General features: G+C 40.2%; 2 protein-coding genes across 3 annotated transcripts; one reads left to right on the forward strand and one right to left on the reverse strand.

Moving 5' to 3' along the window:
• The first annotated feature begins 5,218 nt into the window (after nucleotides 1–5,218).
• Nucleotides 5,219–6,916, forward strand: LOC122842253 (N-acetylneuraminic acid phosphatase). 2 transcript variants are annotated; one of them, XM_044135959.1, is made up of 2 exons: nucleotides 5,219–5,380; nucleotides 6,207–6,916. In XM_044135959.1, exons 1-2 carry the CDS (start codon nucleotides 5,291–5,293, stop codon nucleotides 6,846–6,848), a joined length of 732 nt encoding a protein of 243 aa, XP_043991894.1. In that variant the 5' UTR covers nucleotides 5,219–5,290; the 3' UTR covers nucleotides 6,849–6,916. The 2 variants fall into 2 exon arrangements, with proteins under 2 accessions (XP_043991894.1, XP_043991893.1); XM_044135958.1 differs by having other exon boundaries at nucleotides 5,229–5,714.
• Nucleotides 6,917–8,338: 1,422 nt separating this feature from the next.
• Nucleotides 8,339–19,307, reverse strand: polr1b (RNA polymerase I subunit B). Its single transcript, XM_044135957.1, has 15 exons — nucleotides 19,045–19,307; nucleotides 18,149–18,316; nucleotides 17,925–18,071; nucleotides 17,308–17,440; nucleotides 17,095–17,231; nucleotides 15,859–16,082; nucleotides 14,668–14,839; nucleotides 13,982–14,153; nucleotides 13,121–13,402; nucleotides 12,710–12,843; nucleotides 12,474–12,644; nucleotides 12,247–12,403; nucleotides 11,149–11,345; nucleotides 10,012–10,262; nucleotides 8,339–9,319 (listed from the first exon to the last, which is right to left on the reverse strand). Exons 1-15 carry the CDS (start codon nucleotides 19,219–19,221, stop codon nucleotides 8,437–8,439), a joined length of 3,405 nt encoding a protein of 1,134 aa, XP_043991892.1. The 5' UTR covers nucleotides 19,222–19,307; the 3' UTR covers nucleotides 8,339–8,436.
• Between the last annotated feature and the right edge of the window lie 2,709 nt (nucleotides 19,308–22,016).

Consider the following 22,016-nt stretch of genomic DNA (forward strand, 5'->3'; position numbering starts at 1 on the left):
TGTCTTCGTTTAAATCAACATCTGGAAAGCCTCTATTTAACCTCTGCAAGCGATGCGACTGTCAGGAAAAAACAGTGACTGACATGAATGTATGCTTCGTGTTTTAGAAGTACGCAGGCATTTGATTTTTACTTGGTCTGCAGCAGGAGAAACTTTAATCCAGCTCCTCGTGTGATTATCCGGAGGAATGTGAGGTTGCACAGCGGGAATATCGGGAATGCAGCTGCAGGAACATATTTTCAACCCTAACGTGTCTCTGCAAAGCAGTCAGGCAGATTAAGTAGCAGGAGGATGAGAGGAGACATTGTAGGTAGTGTTTGCTAACAATGAATGATGTAATCCATGACATGTTAATAAGAGGGAGCAGCTCTGAAGGCCTGATATTCGACTGTTGGCTGTGAATTATTGTTGTTTGCAGAGGGTCAACATGTGCAAAGCTGAAAAACACTCCAACAAACCCTTCTGCAAGGGTTTGTTTCTCCGCTTAATCTTGGATTCATTTATGTAAAAAAAACACAATGTTTAGATTTAAGTTTGGAAACAAAACGTTGACAGTCCAGATTATTGAGGTTCCGTAAAAAAACTTTGAAATTTACTCATTGTTTACTGGAGATGCATACTTTTCAGTAAAATCTAACTTTTGACTTCTTGTTGATGCTTCAGTATAATCTGACAGATTCCAGCTTCTCCTAGCCAGTCTTCTAAAGAGGAAAAACAAGAAATCATTCTGAGAGTAATTTACAGTATGTTTGCAACAGCTGAGCTCAAATTTATGCTGTTTGCTTTTTTTCATATTTCATTTTTTTTTATTCTTTTAAAAATATTTTTTCATATTTTATTTTTTTTAATAACTTTTCTGATTTTATTTCTTCAATTTCTTTTTCAGATATTTTTTTCAATCATTTTTTTGTATTTTATTTTTTTAATTTTTTTTTACAGATTGTATTTTCTCACATTTTTATGTAGTTTTATTTTTCGGCTTTCTCAGAAACCAGAATAAAAAGTAATGAGAAAATGACTTTTTAAATGACTTTTTAAAGTCATTTTCTCAGATTTTATCTTTTCTAATTATTTTTTCTAATTTTATTCTTTAAATTTCTTTTTCAGATTTTATTTCTTTTAAGTAATTTTTTGGATTATTTTTATTCAAAATCTTTTTCAGATTTTATATTCTGAAATATATTTTTTCAAATATTTTAGTCAGTTTCTTTTCCAGATTTTATTTCATTTTTGTCCTAATAATTTTATTTATTTTCAGATTTCATTCTTTTTTTATTTAATTTTTTCAAATCTGGACTTATTAGATAGATTAACCAGTAAATAGTCGTTAGTTGCAGCAGAACCTGTTGACTCTGCAGATCAGTGGCTGATCCTCCTGCTGCTGCAGTTCAGTCGCCGGTCAGAGTAACTCAGGTGCATCAGAACAGCAGAAATGGCAATCTGCCCGACAACCATGGGAGGTCCAATCTTTTTACTGGCAGGAACATTTATAATTTTTTAGATTACATCTATCTGCTGAGAAGATATGCAGCTTAAATGCACCTGGATTTGTGCAGAGTGGCAGCTACTGGTGCATGCAGCTGCAGCAGATTTAAACATTCACATCTCCAACGGATTGTTTATATAGACCCAGCAGGGAAGGATATCACTGCTTTATCAGAGAGAGCTTTACATAACCGTGCTGCTTCTGTTTATGTGTACGTGCAGCTTGACGGGTGCATCTGACACGCCAATGCTTCTGTGTTTAAACAGCCAACATTCCATAACTTTGATTAAAATATGACATCCACAAGGTGTGGCCAGAGTTTGTCTCTGTAGCAGAATAAAGTTTTGATTGGGCAACAAAATGGCTGCCAGAGTTCTGGCTATCACCCTTTTCCCCTCATACAGATACTGTGCAGGTGGCAGAGAACCTAGAAATAGTACTCAAGTAAGAGTAGAACTACTTCAACTAATTTAGCAAGAGTAAACAAGTATTTGATAAAAAGTACAGAATAATTGATCAAATTATCAATCCTTTAATCTTTAAAAATTACATCATCAGGTGGACCAAAATATAAACTTAAGTGGACATTTTGGTATCGTAAGGATCAAAATGACAATAATTCATAGAAGTAACAAAAAATAATAAAATCAGAACAATTAAAAACAAGTCAAAATCAATTTCCTTCAATAAAAAAAATCCCATAAAACTTTAACAAAATCTACAGGTCTGTGTCTGGTGATTTTCTGGTTAAACATGTTTGTTTTTCCTTCAGTAGGTAGAAAATCCTGAAATTTTGCTCAAGTAAGAGTAGAAATACTTCATAATAAAAATAACTCAAATAAAAGTAAAAACATAAAACACACAAAAATCTGAAATTATGTTCAATTCAATAATGAAGATAATACAGCACAAAGCCTACAAATATACTTTTAAACACAGAAAAAAAGAGGAGTTTCCCGAAAAACGCTTAAATGTCGGAGAAAAGAGGACATATGTTGTGCTAATAGCACTTAGCATTTCTGGGCAAAGAAGCAAAAGCGTTGTGCAACATAAATAATTATCCGGCCGGAAACACAGCACTAAATAAAGAAGTTCAGGGAAGATAATTTGTCTTGAGGACTTTTAACAATCGATGTACTCGAATCATTCAATGAATCATTGCAGCTCTAAACCACATCCTAAGTTTTTTAATTTCTTGTATGTTGTTTACTCACGTAATAACCGTCTCCTGCTGAGATATAACGTGTAACATGAACAGCGGGTGGCGGTAAGCACCTTTACGTTGCTTGCGATTCGCCATAATAGAAAATAAAAAGCGATGACGTGAGACTGGCCACCCAGCGTGATAAATGCAAAAGTATTTCCGTGCGGACAGCGAATCTCTCGTTCCTGACCTGGAAGTCATTGCAGTCAATTTAATAAGTTTAGAACACCTGTTAGAGCTTTTATGTACACGTGAGCGATGGATATTTGCACATTGTAACGCGCAAAAACACTAGAACCTAGAAAAAACGATGGAAACCCGGGATTAAAGAGGATTTATGTTATGCTAATAACACTTAGCATTCTTCGGCGAAAGTGAGAGCAAAAAAAAAACTATCGGCCGGAACACATGGCGCTAAATAGTACAACGTAAAACACAATTTAACAAGGTTTCAAGGCAGATAATTGGCCTTGAGGAATTTTAATAATCGACATATTCTAATAATCCGATGAATTGTAAACTACACCTTAAGTTTTGTCATTCTTGTGCCGGTGACACACTTCCATCTCTGGCTGAAATAACCGTTAGACTCGGCCACTCACCCTGATAAATGCAGAAACGTTGCGGACTCGGATACCGAAACTAAAAGCTTAACAACCTCCGCTGACCAAAGTGCATCACAACATTTACATCACAGGTAAATAAATGATAAAACAAAACATAAAATTAAGCTTGGTGGGAAAAAAGTGACACTCATAACATTGGCAGAAAATGCCAAAAAAAGATAATGTTACAGTTCCACTCTTTCTTGTAAACATGAAGGAAGTCATCTCACTTTTGTTTCCCCTTCACATTAGAGGGGAAATTCCACCTATACCGTTTTATGTTTTATTTTCAAGCATCCACCGTCTCATCTTTCACTTCCATTTTTTAAGTATTATTTTTTTTATTAATGTCAATAAAAATAAGGGTTTAATTTGCAGCGCTCTTTCATTTAAAGTTTCCTTCCCATGCAAGCAGCAGGTGGCATGTTTGAATGTTGCAGAGATATTTAGGTCAGTTTCTTTTTGTCCTACAGGTACTTGCGCTGGAAGAACAGCTATTTAATGTGAGAAAGGCTTGTTGTGGTATCTGATTGGAAGGCTTTGCAGCTTCTCTGCACGGCGTTGCGTGTGAACCTCTGGCCCTCTGCCACATAAGAGGCTGAGTTAAAGCGCAGGTTGCATAAGACCTGAGGAATGTTTTTATTTTTGAAAGGCTGGTGTCACGGAATATGCTGTTTAAATTGACATTATGCTGCTCAGGAGTCACGTAGGGCTTTTTATGATTACTGTTAGTATAATTGTTTAGGAAAGCGAGACTAATTCTTACAAATAAGCGTCTGGGACACTCTGTGATGCTCAGTCACACAAAAATCAGCTGATTCATTGTTAAATCCTGAAAGCAATGAAAATAATAGTTACCTCTCTAAATTTGTTTCATGTGGTAATTTTGTTGATTTTACCCAGTCCAACTGAACTTTTTTGAGCTAATTTGTTATGTGTAATTGAATTAAGTTTGTCAAACTTAATTTATTCCCATTTGTTTAACTTAAAGTGGATATAGGACCCAAATATTGTGCTCAAGTAAGAGTAGCACTACTTCACCACATTTTTACTCAAGTAAAAGTAAAAAGTAGCCATAAGAAATTACTCACGTAAGAATAGTTAATAATTAATAATAAATGGAACATTGATCAACATATTTGATATTTATTGATGATTTTGATGATGGCATTCAACAAAACGTGACGTTTGTGACTGTTTGATGTTTTCATGACATAAAGCACTTTTTTCCTCACTTATAACAAAATTAACTCTTTTCTTAATTTGGATCACTTGTTTTCTTTGGGTTGTTTATTGGGGATTGGTCACAAATTCTTAAAATCATTAAGAGACACAACATTTAAATATTTTAATCCCAAACTTACTTAATTACTACCTTTTTTAAAAAAATTAATAAATCATGTTTGATTTAAATATAATATATTTAAATCATGGACTTTAAATATATAAATATCTAACTTTCTTACTAAATATTCAGGTAGCAAGTTAGTAGCTAAATATTTTATTTGTTTCCTAAATAGTTTTCTATTCTGGACTAAATAGTTAACGAGCTAAATATTTTTGTTTGTGAACTAAATAGCTTGATAACTAAATATTAAGCTTTCAAGCTAATAATATTTAGCATGCAACCAAATTGACAATGCAAAAGTCCTTAATTAAGCAACTATCTATCTATCTATCTATCTATCTATCTATCTATCTATCTATCTATCTATCTATCTATCTATCTATCTATCTATCTATCTATCTATCTATCTATCTATCTATCTATCTATCTATCTATCTATCTATCTATCTATCTATCTATCTATCTATCTATCTATCTATCTATCATTTAGTTTCAGTAAACGCGTAGCGCCATCAAGAGGAAAAATTGTGTAAATGCGTCATTTTGTCTCTAAAACTACAAATCCCATGAAGCACTTCACTTTGCACCGCTTCCGCAAAGCTGTGTTTGTTTTCCTGGTTAGCGTGGACTGACGGCGTGCTTCAGCAATGGAGGGTAAAGCTGTGAAAGCGATCCTGTTTGATTTGGACAACACGCTCGTAGACACGAGCCGAGCCGGCGAGGTGGCTCTAAAGAAGGTGATGACGGCTAAAAATGGTTTTCTCCGCGGGGACTTCAGTTAAAACTTCCGCTGATTGTTGATGTCGCTTGCTAAAGTTCTCGGTTTTAAAGTCAACATCCCTCGCGATACTTGTTTCATGGAGAAACCCCGTTAACATGTGCAGTATTTTATTTAATTTATACGGCATAAATAAGAAAGAGTCGATATTTGAACGGACTGGGAAGTGAATGAAGACGTGGTGTCCGCTCCTTAACAGACTGCCGGCGCACGACCTGGAAAGGAGTTATGAAGACCGGCAAGGGAGGAGTTTTCCTCCTGACAGGCAGGAAAAACTCTTGTTTTCACGAGAGGTGATAGCTTATTAACACAACCCAAATTATACACAGTTTATATGCATGTATGTAAAACAAAATTCTAAACAGTTGAAACAATTTAATGCAAAAAAGACATTATTTAAAATCTGTTGTTAACCATCCCGGTTATTTTTTAAATTTTTTTTCGTATTTGATTTTCTGTCAGACAGAATCAAACAAAGAATGTGTCTTCTTGTATCTAAACATCTTTCAGAAAACGTCCTTTTTTTCCAATTGATGATTGATTACTAAATTGACAGTTATTTAAAAATCGATTATTCACAATTAATTGTTTCAGCCCTAGTCTGATTTCTGTCAAACAGAATCAAAACAAAGCTTAAGCTTAAATATTTATCAGCAAATAGAATTATTTCAGTCCAACTAATGATTAATCGATTACTAAGTTAGTTGATGATTATTTTCATAATCAATTAAACATGATTAATTGTTTCAGACCTTTTTATGTGGCTTGGTTTGTGTATTTTGCAGACTGGTGAGCTTCTGAAGTCCAAACTGAACCTGGACGACGACACAATCCGCAGCATTTGTGATAAATTCAAGCTGAAGCTGCTGTGCGAGAGCCCCGACCGGCCGCCTGGCACCTCCCAGGACGACATCCGCATGTGCCACTGGACAGAAAGCATCGCAGAGACTACAGGAAGCAGCGCCGCATCCGATCTGGCTTCTCAGTGCTACTATTTGTGGAAGAACAGCCGGCTGGAGCTTCTGTGTCTGACCCCGGAAGTGCGCGACCTGCTGAGGCAACTCCGCGGCCGGTACAAGCTGCTGCTGCTCACCAACGGCGACGCTCGGACTCAGAGGGAAAAGGTGGAGGCGGCCGAATGCGAGGAGTTCTTCGACGCCGTGGTGATCGCCGGAGATCACGCCGAGCAGAAGCCGTTCCCGTCCATCTTCCAGCTGTGCTTCAGCATGCTGCAGGTGGAGGCGCAGGACTGCGTCATGGTGGGCGACTCTCTGGACACGGACATCCAGGGCGGGGTTAACGCCAAAGTTCGCGCCACGGTGTGGATTCACAGAGCGGACGGGTCTGAGCTGGACGGTCCGGTGAAACCAGACTACACTGTCCCGTCTGTTCTGGACCTGCCAGCCGTCCTGGCACAGCTGCAGTGATGTGAATGTGAACAGATTGTTTTTTAACCTCCATATGTTTACAAATATTTTCATATTTATCAACTCTAACACTGTATGTTAAATTTAAGACACTACAACGAGTGAAGTGTGATGGGGTGTGCAGAAGTTTACCTCAGCAAGGTGGGCGTTAAAGTCGTTAACCTGAAGCTTTAATGATTTATTTTAACGGTTTTTGTTCAAGGGTGGCGTGATTATACAACATAAATTAAAAATAAGACATTTGTAAACCATCCTTGGGAGAACTGGAATAGTTCATTTGAACTCGTTGATTTCCAGGCAGAAACTCGGTTTTTATATGCAGAGTTTCTATTATAAGCCTGGAGGGCCACCAGGTTTCATTTGTGCCCCCGCCAGGCTTAGCATTGATAATTTATTAGTTTTTTTATGACTGCCTGTTCTGTTTGTAAGACTTTATAGTTGGTGTTTAGGTATTAATCTTCCAAGTTTTCCAAAAATGCATAACTATCAAATAACGTCTTTAAACTTCCTGTCAACTTCAAACACTTTTTAACTCAAAAACATGGTGGGCGGCTGGAGGACTGCCCTGGTGCCCTGAACTCCGGGTTTAGCAAGTTTTCTAGGAGAAACCCTGATACAGGGTGTCGCTTGGGAAAATTACACTGTAAAAAATGAGTAATCTGGGTTATTTAGTCATAAGAGGATACAAACTGGGGTTAATTTTTTTCTACATTTTACCCATTTATAAATGTCAGTTTCAAACAAAATATTTGTTTAGCAAGCTAAATATTTGTAAGCTCAACTTGCAAACTAAACTTTAAGTTCACAAGCTAAATATTAGATTTTTAAACTAAAGAGTTTTGTATTCAGGAGAAAACTTATAATGTAGACTACATATCTTTAAACTAAACATTAACTGCATGTTAAATATTCAGCTTGCAGACTAAATATGTAGTTAGCAAGCTGAAAGCTAAATATCTGGTTTGTAAGATAAATGGCTTGGTATTCTGGACTTGGTTAGCAAACTAAATATTTTATTTGTAAACTAAATAACTGGATATTGTGACTAAATATTTAATTAGCAAGCTAAATATTTGGTTTGCCAACTACATAGTTTGCTATTCTGGAATAAATGTTTAGTTGACAAGCTAATATTTCATTTGTATGCTAACTAGTTGGGTGTTTTGAAGTAAATATTCAGCTAGTAAGGTAAATATTTGACTTATAAACTAAATAGCCTGATATTTAGATTAAATATTCAGTTAGCAAGATGAATATTTCCTTTGTAAAGTCAATAGTTGGGTATTTTGAAATAAATATTTAGTTAGCAAACTAAATGTTTGGTTTTTCAACTAAATAGCTTTCTATTCTATTCAGCTCACTGTTTTAGACTTGTTAGCTAGCTAAATATTTCATTTGTAAACTAAATAGTTTATCCAAATATTTGGAATCGCAGCTCAACTAGCTGCTACTCTCCACAGCCACCAATAACCATCATGTAATAAAACTGCAACAGTTAAAAATCTTTTATTTAAGGGTCAAAACGTTCAAACTTTAGCGCTGCCTGATAAACAGCTGCAGAGGAAAACAGAGGTTTTGATTGTTCCTTTCACTTCACGTCCAGTTTCACCTTGATGTTCATCGCTGCCAGCTCAGCCACGAAGTAACGGAAAACGTAGGGAACAGACACGGAGTCCACAGAGTCGCTCTTCCCACACAAACTGCACACCGTCTTCCGGTGGCGCATGGCCGACCAGAACGGCGGCGGCTTCTCCAGCAGCGGCGACAACAGGCTGCCGCAGTCCATGCACACCTGCGCCACGGAGCGGTCCGAGCAGTTGAACAGCCGGTCCTGCAGCAGGAAGGACGAGCCGTGGGCCAGCAGCGCGTCCCGCTCCATCTCCCCGAACCGAATCCCGCCCTGGATGTTCCTTCCTCCCAGCGGCTGGTTGGTCACCTTATCCCGTGCTCCCGTCGTGCGCACCTGGAACTTATCGGACACCATGTGGCGGAGTCGCTGGTAGTACACGACGCCGATGAAGATGTCGGCCTCCAGCTCCTGGCCGCTCAGCCCGCTGTAGAGCCGCTCCGTGCCGTAGTAGTTGTAGCCACCGGCGCGCAGCATCTCCCCGAAGTACTCCAGCGCAGAGTTCTGCTCGGAGAAGGTGAACGGCGTGGCGTCGTGGCTCAGGCCGTGCATGGCGGCCGACTTCCCGGCCATGCTCTCAATCAGCATCCCGATGGTCATGCGAGACGGGAAGCCGTGCGGGTTGAAGAGGATGTCCGGGCTCATGCCGCTCTCAGTGAACGGCATGTCCTCTGCCGGCCACAGGCGGCTCAGGATGCCCTTCTGACCGTGGCGGCTGGCAAATTTGTCACCAATCATCGGGTTACGCGGCACTCGGACGGTGATGCAGACACGTTTGAAGCGACCAGATCCCGTGTCGTTGCTGCAGACCTTTATGTTGTCGACCACACAAGCCTCATGGCTCCTACAGACACAAAACATACAGTTAATGGTGTTTTCACATCTGATAGTCCGGAAAGTATTTGGTAAAGAACCAGTCTGAGTCTGGTGAATTTCTGGTTAAAACGTTTTTCTTTTTCATTCAGTGGGTAGAAAATCCAGAAGTTTTACAAAGTAAGAGTAGAAATACTTCATAATAAAATTACTCGAGCAGAAGTAAAAAGTGCAGAATTGTAGAAATGTATTTTTTCAAAAGTCACTCGAGTGAATGTAATTGAATAAGTGTAATTATTAACAACCCAACTCTGGTTCTCTTTCCCACTACACTGCCTCAAATTAACCACACTGAAAAACCTGTTCCCCTCCTCGCCTGTGGGGGCGCTGCACCAAGAACTACTGAAGAAAAAAAACAAAATTTCTGAAGAAATATCAGCACAACTTTGTTCTTCACAAAACGTAAGCAAAAATGGAGTGGCATCAAATTTCAGCAGCTGTAGGGCTTCTCTTTTGTCTTTGGTAAAAATAAAAAGAGTAATTTCTCCCGCTGGTGATCAACTGGCATGTTTGTTTGTCGCTTTTTGGTCAATTATGTATTCGTAATCGACCAAAAACAGAGATTGATCTTTTCTCAGATTACCCGCCTCTTATTAAACTGTCACATTACGGTGACAGTTTTAATGAGAATTCAAAACAGTGGAGTTTGTGTGAAGCAGTGACCTGTAGAAGTTGACGTGGCTTTGTCCCGTGTTCAGGTTGATGTAGCTGTAGAACGGGTCTCCGTACTGAATCACCGACCCGATGTGAGGCAGCCCGTCCGCGTCCAGCTTCCCGTTCACTTTCGGGTCGCCCGGCTTGGCCCCGAACACGACGCCGTCCTCTCCCTTCACCTTGTCCGCCAGGTCCACTAACTCCGTCTTGTAGATGCTCCCATGAGCGAAGCCTCTCTCCCACGACGACTTGTTCACGATCTAACGACATCGAGAAGCGTCAGCGTTTCATCCCTAAACCAACGACTCAAACTTTTTCAGACTGATTAACTCATTTAACAAACAAACACGGACCACCTAACATGAAACTACCCCACAACATGTTAATATATATAACCTGAAATGAGAATATTAGTTCTTAAATCAGTTATTGCCATGAACAAATCTACTGGGGCCATTTTGACTTCTTCATAGATTCTGAAAGTGTGATTTCCAATTTTATCAGATACATAGAAATTAAAAAAGAAGTTGTTCAATACTCAATGTGGTATGCATTAATAATATTTTACAGCTATTTGTAATTTAGAATCACAACAAAAGAAAAATAGAAATGAGCTGCTTGGCGGAAACAAAAGCCATCTTCTGCACCATTAAATATAAAACTAACACCCCCACTTCTATCAATTGTATTTATTTGCCAATCAAATCATTTTAAATTAAATAAAAATAAGAGAATTATAAGCGAGCAAAGACGTAAAAATAAAGAACAGTTCTCACCAACTGAGACTCGTTCACGGCTCAGAGCCGATCAAAACAAATCTGACCGTGAACGACCCATCAATACTCTGAGCAGGTTTAACTTGGCTTCCTTCGATCATAACTTTCCTGACGCTGTTTTCTTTCCACCGGTTTCTTATCTTTTTCTTTTGAGTGACCTGGCTTTCAGCCTTTTACCCATTATTACTTCTAAACACAATACTTTGGTAAGCTAGCTGTGCGCGTCGCACTTTTAGCTGACGTCACGGCAAATAAATGGTTGTTTACATGCAGTACCTTTCTGACCACTAGATGGCGCCCGGGGAACCACAGTTTGATAAAGACTGCTCCAAAGCGGGATACGGAAACCAGACCGTTAACCCGAACTTACCATGGCGTCCTCCATGTCGTAGCCGGTGTAGGAGATGACGGCGACGACGGCGTTGGTGCCGCTCGGGTAGTTGTCCAGGTTGTAGTGGTCGTACATGTAGGGCCGGACCAGAGCGCTCTGCGGCGTCTGGAGCCGGTACAGCTTGTTGTCAGAGCGATCCGTGAACGAGTGCAGCGGGAATCCCATCGTCTGCTTCCCTGCAGTGGAAAATAGCCGATTCACAGGATTTAACAATTTCCCAACGCTGCCAGTCCATCCAGGATGGTTTATTTATGATCTTTCCATCTTAAAATTGGGGATGGACTTAAAGTTTTATCATCATATTCTGTGGTACTGATGCAATAAAAATGAAAGTGATAACTATTTAACTGTGTGGTTGTGAATCACAATATACACATTCAATAACAGTCAATATCATTAATTACCGATTTGTTTTTTCTTGTTTTAAATATCTGAAGTTCTACAAAACTGATGACATTTCATGTTTTAGCCACAGTCTTCTCTTCACTTTATTTTATATTAAATCAGATTTTAGGCACGTGGTAAAACTTTAAACTGCTGCTCTTAGTTACCCAGCAGGTTGTTGGTAGGTACCCAGAGAATGAGTGAGTTGATTCCACCAGTCTAGCTTAGCTAGCAGAGAGATAAGACTTTATTGATCCCACAGGGGAAATTTTCTTTGTCTCAACATAGCACACAATAAAAAATTAAATAAGTAAATAAATAATAATAAAAATAAATATACACTACATAATGAGAAACAGTCCAGACCAGCAAACTGTCGTCATGGCACAAATTGATTAAAAAAATTACAAAGTCTGTTTTTCAGTAAAATCTTGCAGGATGCTTGTGGCATGACTTATTATAAAATACAAAAAAGGCTGGTTAAAGAAAAATTTGTGTTGTACTGGACATTTTCCGTTTAAGAACATAAAAACTCACCACGGAAAATTTCATCCTAAAAAACATTACAAAAGGCGTTTGATGGACACAATTGTGCCATTCTTGAATTCCAGTCAAGGACCACAGAAAATTAACCAAAGGGCCACAAATGGCCTTCGGGCCGCAGTTTGGACACCCCCCGTGTAGCCGACTTACCCATCTGGCACTGGTACATGTTCCTGGGGCTCTGGTTGTGGTCGGAGTAGGGGATGAAGTTGGCCACCACGCTGAGCATGCTGTGGGGGAAAAGCTCCTGGTGCGTGCTAACACCCGGCTCAATCTCCGCCTCCAGGATCCCCACGTTGAGGTACAGCTGCAGGCGAACAGCTGGTTTAGTGCTGCTGGCTCCCCAAAAACAGTTTAAAAATATGTTAATTATTTACCTGTTCAAACGTGCCAATCAGCTCTTGCTTCCCAAGAGCCAAATTCTGGACGGGTCGCATCATGCGGCACAGCGTAGTGAAGAGGAACAGGCCCGGATACAAACTGGGCTTCCCGGTTTTAGGAACCAGGACGATCTCAGTCCAGGGAGGGATTTTCTTCTGTCCCAGAACCTGAAGGAAGAGTTCAGAGGTCAAGTTTACCTGGAAAAACGACCAGAAATATTCATCCAAGTCACCTTAAAGCGGCGCAGCGAGTCGGTGACGGATGGAGCCAAATCAGCTTCAACCCAACCGACAACGGAGCCATCCAGAACCACGGGGTAGCAGTCAGAGAAGGCCTGACCCGGAGAACCGTCCACCGGGGTGACACCTGGGGGGAGGAGAGAGAGAAATAAGAAAAAAAGAAAAATGACAGATTGAAAGAAAGAAACAGAGAAAAAAAAAGGAAAGAAAGGAAGGAAGAAACAGCAAAAGATTTGGAAAATGTAAAAAAATTAAGAGAAAAGAAAAAAGAAACGACAAAATAATGAAAAAACAAAGACAAAATAGAAAAAAGAGACAGATAGAAAGAATATAAGAAAGACAGAAATAGAGAGAGAAACAGAAAGAAAGGAAAAGCAACAGAAAGCCAGCGGTGCAGCTCTCACCCAGCGAGCAGAGCAGAGCCGGCAGCGCGGTGGTGTAGGCGGTGGCGGTGATGACCTCGCAGCTCGCCGTCATGTGGTTCATGAGGCCGCAGGGCTCGCCGTCCGGCGTGTGGACCGGACACAGGAAGCCCCAGGACTCCGGCAGCAGCTTCCTGACCGTCGTCGTCCTCATCTTGGCGAAGGCGGCTCCTCTGTGGACGCAGCGGAAGTGCGACAGGTAGCGGATGAAGTTCAGCTTGTCGGCCACGACGCACAGGCCCGTGTTCTGCTGCATGCCGAGACCTGGAGGACGAAACGACCTTTGACCCCACAGGAAGAGCTTTCCTCTAATGCCATTTCAATTGACCTTTCAGATTTAAAAGTAACCTTTAATTAGAGGCAATTTCAGCTTTTAATGTATCAAAGTCTTAAATCAGAACTAGTCGGATTTAATTTTAGCCTTTCAGCTCAAACAAATGTTTGTAAACTAAACGGAGTAAGTCGGTGTTAGTGGCAACATTAAGCTGACATTAGCATTTTAGCTAATTTTGATATAAAACTAATCTTAACATACAAATGAAGTAAATCTGTTCAAGCCAACATGCTAGTAAGAGCCCACATAGTTATGGTAGCATTTAAGCTAACATAATGGCATTTCTTTGTTTCGACTCGTCTGAAACCTGCAAAGAATTGAACCACAACCTTCTGTTAGTGCAGCACCATCTCTGGACCACTTTAAGAAACTCCTCTTTTCAGTGGTAGCAGCTGTTCTGGTGGTTGCTAAACTTTAAATTAGCCTCTCATCCTCTCCCAAACATTAAGATAATTTCTTTAATCCCAAGTTAAGCTAGTTAGCTAGCTGGTCTTTGTTGTTGTGCGTACCTGTTTTGGAGTGCAGGTTCCCGGTGGCCAGCAGATATTCAAACGGTTTGGTTAAATCCGACCCCATAGTTAAAAACTTCATCACATTCTCAGTGCTCAGTTCGCCGGTCAGTTTGGACCCTCGCTTATCGAAGGACAGCTTCACCGACGTTAGCCACGCCGTTAGTCTCTCCTGTGGGAGAGATTCAAAGGAGTTAAATTAAATCTTAACGAAGATGAGGTTCACACAGGTTTCCTGAATTTACAAGTTGTTTATGGGTATTTTCAAAGAAAAGAAAACAGATGAAGAAAGGAAGCAAAGATGTAAAAAAAAAAAGGAGAGGAAAGGAAGAAAGGACATGAAAAGCTAAAGGAAAGAGCTTCTGTCCTTTCTATTAATTAGAAAGGACACAAGAAAGGAAGGAGGAGAAAGGAGAGAGGAAAAAAGGAAGCAATGAGGAAAGGAACAAACGAACGAAAGAATGAAGGGAGGAATGAAGGACAATAGACAGGAAGGAAGGGAAGAAAAAGGATGAAGGAAGAAAGCAAGGATGTAAAAACAAAGAAGGGATGAAAGAAAGAAAGAAAGGGATCAAAATAGAAATAAAGGAGACAAACAAGGCAACACGGATAGAAAGGAGAGATGAAGAAAAGAGGGACAGAAAGAAGGAAGGATACAGAGGAGACAGGAAGAACCCAATCCTGACCTTCAGGAACATGAGGTAGAGCTGACCCGGAGTCAGAACCTCCTGGCACATCAGGCTGTCCGGGTTCTCCTCCATGCACTCCTGCTTGGCGAAACTGAAGAGCTTCCGGGTCGAGAAGCACAGCAGGTAGAACTTCTCCAGGTCCGACTTCAGGTGGATGCAGAGGCATTCGCTGCACACAAAACGCAGAGTTTTACCATCATTTTTATTTATTTCATAACTTTCCTGCTCTTCTTAGGGAGTTGAAGTCAACTCAGTGCTGCACAGAATTAAATTACACTTAAAAAAAAAAAACTATTATCTGATAAAATGGGTTGCCATACATGAACGTCTAGAAGGAGTATTGAGAAAAAGTTTAATCTTTGAGTCGTTCGTTTCAGAAAGTGAAACTCATTAGGGTTGGACAATAAATCAATAACAATATAACATTTGATCAATATCAATAGATCACACATCAGATAGGATATTCAATAATCAATATGCAGACTATTCACTGAACTCTGATCCAGAAGCTGCTTGGTGGAATCAACTGACTCGCTCATTCTTTGGTTGCCTAGCAACTCACTCATTGTTTGGTTGCCTAGCAACCACCGGATGACTAACTGCCACAGCAGCAGCTTAAAATTTCTCCTCATAACTGTTTAAAAATAAAAAACAACGTTGTGAAGTGAAAGAAATGTCACATGGCCAGTCTGGAAGTATTTCAGATACCTAAAACAAAAAATTAATCAATAATTATCGATAGACTGATATGAAACGCTGATATCGTGATACATTTCTCAGACATATCGTCCAGCTCTATTAATTATGTACATTTATTATACAGAGTGAAATATTTCAAGCCTTTATTTCTTGTAATTTTGATATTTATGGCTTGATGTGAATGAAAATCCAAATTTTTTCTGTTTTAGACAGAAATGTCAGATTTCTGGTGCTTTGGTCTCAAATAGCCCCCAACTTTGTTTTCAGAGACTCCATAATTTATGTTATTTGTCGTTTCTATTTTATTTATTTTTTATTTTAAAAATGTTTTCCAATTCAGAGTTAGATAGGGCCACACACAATCAGACCACAAACGGCCCCCGAACCACACATTGGACACCCCTACTCTAACCACTAATCCTCAAAATTACAATAAAAGACATGAAAGCATTTCAAAGGAGTTCTTTGTACATTACAATAAGTGCTTACTTTAGCAGGAAATTGGCGCATTGCTCGTTGGTGTACCACTCCGGTAAGCTCAGCTTGACCCGGAAGCGCTCGCCCAGGTAGTCCAGCACCTTGCTGCGGGTGGTGCAGCCCTCCTCCGACACCATGCGCAGCATTTCTGACACGCAGGTCTTATAGAAAGAGTTGTCCTCGCTGCCTTTGATCAGCTCCTGGTAGATCTGGAAATCTGTGAAGTTCACCAGAGCCTGAGCAGCCAAGAGTCAAACAAAAATACCAACTTAAAATCAGACCCAATACCGATATCTGAGGTCTAGTATTCTACTTTATTTATAGAAAATCTTTTAGACTAGCATCATAGCAAAGTTTTGACTTTTGAAACTTCCAAGTTTTTTTAATTTTTATTTCTGTAACTAAAGATTTCTGAGATTTTTCTAGCTATTTAGCAATTAAGCTATCTGGGATACAGATAGCTTAACAAAAACATTTCTTTTTGTAAAACACAGACATAAATATAAAACACCTGTTAGGGTCCTCATAGACTGAAAAAAGGAGTAAATACTGTCAAAAAGTAGATTACTAAAGAAAGGAGGAAAAAAAAGGGAAAAAATAAAAATTTCTGAATTTCAAGCGTCTGAAATTTGCTGAAAAAAAAAAAACCTAAAATTTTTAGATCAAGATAAAAAAAAAATTCTAAAAAGAAAAAAACTTGGACATTCTGAGTTTGAAAAGTCTACGATTTCCATAAGAAAAAAACTCAAATATTGAAACTGATGACAGAATTTTTGTAAAAAATTTTTTTTTTAATTTCTGGGTTTTAAAAGTCAAAAATTTTCCACTTTTGGAAATGTTCTTAGTTTGAAAAATCATCGACTTTTAAAATTTTCTTGAGAATTTCAGAGACTAAACTCAAAATTTCTTAATCTTTCCTAGCAAATGTTTGGCTTTTGCAGCTCATTAATTTCCAAGTTTTTCTATCAAATTTCTGAAATTATCCTGAAAATTTCAGTTGTTCTTTTTTTTTTCAGAAATGTTCTCCTTTTGTTTCTAGCATGCCGTCACATAAATGCACTGGAAAACAAATGTGTTTGATAACTTTTAAACACACCAAGAAAGAGCAATTAGGGATTATAAATACAACGTAAAATAAACAGAATTAGACTGAATAGATCTGCATTCACGGATCTGACACATGTTGTATAATTTTATCAGAATCGATACGGTTATCGGATCGGTACCGGTATTGGCTTGGTGCGTTACCTTCAGAGCGAAGCCGAGCGGCAGGAAGAACAGCTCCTTCTGGTAGATGAAGTTCAGCATCACGGTGCCGTTCTCCAGGTAGTGGAGGTTCATGTTGATGGCCGAGTGCTCCTCCCTCACGCAGTGCATGGATACACCTGCCAGCAGGGGGCGGGGCTCGTTCTTAAAGGGGCGGCGCTTGTTTTTAAAGGGGCCGTGGCTCTGCGTCCTTACCGTACTGAGTGTATCCCTGACCACGGCTCTTCCACTTGGGCCTGGACATGGCGATCGGATAGTTCCTCCTCTGCTGTATCAGCATGCGGACGACCTTCTCGATGCCATTCATGATGAAGTAACCTCCCATTTCCTGCCAAATCAAAGACAATTAGCGGGATTTAACTGGAACAACTCCTTTGCTCTTAAAGTCACAGCTTTACTTTATAAAATCTGGACTTTTAGTGATTTATTTATAATATGAAAAGATTATGGAAGTCAAATCTCCCCCACAGCATGATGCTGCCACCACCTTTGCTACATAGTTAGTTGTTAGGTATGAACCTCTCCAAGGTGGTGGTGTAATCCTGACTGCATACCTGATGAATCTTTAGCATTTCATTCCCTTTGTAAAGTGCCCTAGTGCTTTTGGCCTCAATTAACCTCCCAACATGATGCTGCCACCACTGTACTTTAAAATTAACACAGCCTTCTTGTTTACATCTACAAATAGAGTCTGGATTTTCTGCAACAGCTTACATAGTGAGTAATCCTTCCACCATTAAAATAAATCACTTAAAGCTTGAATCTGATTGGCCGTCATGGCTGATGATGACATCATGGACGGCGTAGCGAACCTCTGCCTCTTCATGATGCTTTACGAGCTCCTTAGGCGACAAGCCGTGGAGGTTGCAGAGCTTGGACTTCACCATGATCGGCACCTGACCCAGGGACTGTTTGATGATGCCTTTCGGGATGCCATTGACCGCCCAGCTGATGTCCGCCTAAAACGACACAACGCGCCATCAAACAGAGGTCAAAGGTCTCCACTTTGATCCCGGTCTGAGGGACGAGGCCTTACCACCAGCTTTCCTTTGTAGGAGCACCTCCTGCCTCGGCACTCTGCAGGGTAAACCTTCATCTCGGTGCAGACGCTGCCCTTGGTGACCACTGGGTTGTGGATGGAGGCTTCCACAAAGGCGAGGGTCACTTTGTCCTGTCTGAACATGAACTCCAGGGGTGGGATGGCCTGAGAGGAAACACTGGGTAAAATCAAATATGGCCGACGCCCAGCTCACAGCTAATAATACATCAATAACAATATATAGCGGGATAGACATAATATCAGTATAATACATCTAGAAAATATTCAATATTCACTGAATGCCAATCCTGAACTGCACGACATTCTGGGTGATGTAGGCAGAGGGAAGGTAGCTAAGCTAGGTTGTTGGAATCAACTAACTTTCTCACTCTTTGGTTGCCTAGCAACAACCTGCTGAGTAATCCAGCAGTTTCAAGTTTCCCTCCATGTCTCACAACTGCTTAAAAGTAAAAAACAACAGAGTGGATGAAACAAGAAAGGTTACGAGACCAGTTTAGCTGTATTTCAGATACTTAAAAGGAAAAAAACTAATCTATAATTATTGATATAGTCCAGGGGTGGGCAATCCTAGTTCATGAGGGCCAGTGTCCTGCAAGTCTTAGATGTCTCCCTGGTCCAACACACCTGAAGCCAACAGCTGAATCACCTCCGAAGTGCAGTCAGGTTATCCAGAGTCTTGCTAATGACCTCATTATTTGACTCAGGCGTGTTGAAGTAGAGACACATCTAAAAGTTGCAGGACACCGGCCCTCCAGGACCAGGAGTGTCCACTCCTGATATAGACTGAAATGAAATGCTAATAGCTGAGTGACGAATCGATATAATCTAGCATCTTAAGCTTATTACTCTTTACTTAATGTCTGATGACCCACCAGGACGACCCGAGCGAGTCCCTCGGTGACAGCCTGGTTAAAGGACTCGATGTGGGCCTTGGTGAGGTCCTGGACGGCGGGGTGCTGTTTATCCTTCAGTTTCCCGAAGCCTCCATCCGTCAGGTTCTTCAAACTCGGTCCCTGAGGCAAATTCGTCCACTTATCAGAAGGCTCCATGTTTCTGCTTCAGGTTGTTTACCACATGGACCTGCTGACACCGGAAGCACACTCCTGAGGCACCGGAAGAGGAGCAGGAAGCTGTGCCTTTTCTGCCATCTTGTGGTGGTTAATAAACGTTTGCTTACGACTAGTGATGTTACGTGATGAGCCGAGGCTTCGAGGCTTGTGTCGAGTAATGGAGGGGGCGTTTCCGTAAAGCGCGTATCGAGGCTTGCTTCATTTAGGTGAGGAGCCGAAAACGATGACGTCCGAAGCCTCGCTGCCCGGCTGTACCACGTGACTGCTTCGGGAAGTGGCTCAGATTTTGGCGCGGGGTTTATAAACCCCACAGGCTCCATTCAAAATGTGGGTTGTTGTAGTCGAGTTGCGGTCAGTTGAGAGAGTGGATAGAGTTTTGATAGTTTGGATTGTGGTTATTTAGTTTGAGACAGGTAGGGAGAATAAATAAATAAACACTACAACTTCCCCCACCCAATAGGGCAGTTTCACTAGGAAGTCATAGGAAAGCACGGGCCGCCGCAAGTCGTCCACAACTCCTCGTCCTCTGAGAGAGAGATAGAGAGAGAGAGAGAGAAACAGAGACAGAGAGACACAGATACAGAAAGGGAGAGAAAAAGACACAGGCAAAGAGAGAGAGAAAGATATATAGATCTAGAGATAGAGAGAAACAGAAAAATAAAAATAGATATTTACAGAGAGAAAGAGATAGATACATACAGACAGAAAAAGAGAGAGAAAGATATATAGAGATAGAGAGAAAAAAATATATATACAGAGAGAGGGAGACACAGAGAAAGGAAAAGAGAAAATCCTATCCTGTCCCACAGCTATCCTATTTTTAATTTTAATTTTAATTCTAATATTAAGGATACGTGAGTTTTCACCACTTGATTTAACTTGAGTTACCTTGAACTCCAATACCATCATCACACATCATAAGCAGATTTGCTCTGGAATAAGCAAGGTATTGATCTAAATGAATTTTTCCCCCTTCCCCCTTTATTTATTTTTTCTGGGATTAATATTTAATGTTTTTAGACTTTATTATTTCAGGACTTATAATTGGGTTATTTATTTAATTTGAGCTTTTTACTAATAATCTCACTATTATAAATAGGATTGGTTAGTTAGTTTTAAAGTTCTTAATTTTTATATTAGGATTTTTAAGATAGCTGTGGGACAGGAAAGGATTGTTTTGTATATATATTTCTCTCTATCTCTATCTCTATACATCTCTTTCTCTCTCTCTTTGTCTCTTTTTTTCTTCACCTTTTGTGAAGTCATTCCCAAGAGCCATAATAGACAAAAATTCAATTCATCACACGTGTTAAGATACAGCTGGTTGTGATTATACACCTGGCCAGTAGGTGGTTTCGTGTGCACATGAAGCCTCAAGAAATGAACCCTTTCTCGAACCAGTTGGCTCAAGTGGTTCAATGCCTCATGAGGCTTCATCTCACCATCACTACTTACGACTCCATTCGGTAAATTGGTTTATAGTGGAAAAAAGTTGACAAATAATTTTATACTCAGCGAATTATATGATGAATTTATGCTGAGAATTGTTAACATTTTTTGGGTTTGAAATTTGATCAGAGTGTGACATCTTTGTTTAAAAACAATCTTTGTTACATTGCAGTCATATTGTATTTTCAGAAACATAAGCGGTTTTTCTGCGTCGTTTTCCCGTTGAACCGCACAAACTTATTAGGTTTCAGTTTGTTTAAGTTATAATAATGTCACTACCTGAATACTTTTTACCAAATTCTTTTTACTCTTACTTGAGTAAATTCTTGGATGGCTACTATTAACTTTTACTTGAGTAAAAATATGTTGAAGTAGTACTGATCGTACTTGAGTACTCTGTCCACCTGTGATATTAAGGATATTAAGAAATACTGAAAGTTTAATCTTTATACCTTTAATAAATGGTAAATGGGCCGAACTTGTATAACGCTTTTCCAATCATTTTGGCCACTCAACGCGCTTTTCACTAGAGTCACATTCACCCATTCGCACTCACAGAGGCGCTCACATTTACACACCGATAAATAGTAGTCTAATGATTAGACTACTATTAATAATATTCATTTCAGATTAATACTAACTAAATATTAACCTAGTTTTTAACGGACGTTTGCTTTATGTTCTTTTACAGATTTCTCAACAACGATTATTTTTGTAAGGACATTTTTTAACAGAAAAGCAGTTCGGTTGTATTGACGTGGAATTGTGACCGGTGGTTATTTGCGTTGCTGTCCAGTTGGGGGCGCTGTGGGACCAAGCAGCTGTAATGGTTTTAGTAGAAAACGTGAGGTTCTTGTTGCTCCGCTAGACGCTTTAACTACTACTTGGGTAATAGTTAGTGATGCGGTGTTAAAAAAACACGAGGTGTGGATGTAGTAAAAAGACTGAGTCTCGCTGTATTACTCAGGCTGCGCTACAGCGTCTATTCACAGGCGCGATCCCACTACTGAGCGGCACGGGGGCTTTGACCTGCTCCGTTCCCGACCTGGGCCGGTGCACCCCTCCTTAGACGACCTGGTGGTCCCGGGCTCCCCCAGGAGCACCATATCGATACCGAACTTAGTGCGGACACCCGATCGGCATAGTGCACTGCAGCTCAGAGCTCCTGAGCTCAAACGATCCGCCAGCCTCAGCCTCCCGGTAGCTTGGATTACAGGCGCGCGCCACCGCACCCGGCGAACGTTGCCTGCTCTCATCGGACATTTAGCCTTCATCAAGGTGACGTCATCGCGTACTGCTGCCGTCTGATGGATAACAACAACCAA

Source organism: Gambusia affinis, linkage group LG13 (assembly GCF_019740435.1).
Source record: "Gambusia affinis linkage group LG13, SWU_Gaff_1.0, whole genome shotgun sequence".
In the NCBI taxonomy this organism is placed as follows: domain Eukaryota; kingdom Metazoa; phylum Chordata; class Actinopteri; order Cyprinodontiformes; family Poeciliidae; genus Gambusia; species Gambusia affinis.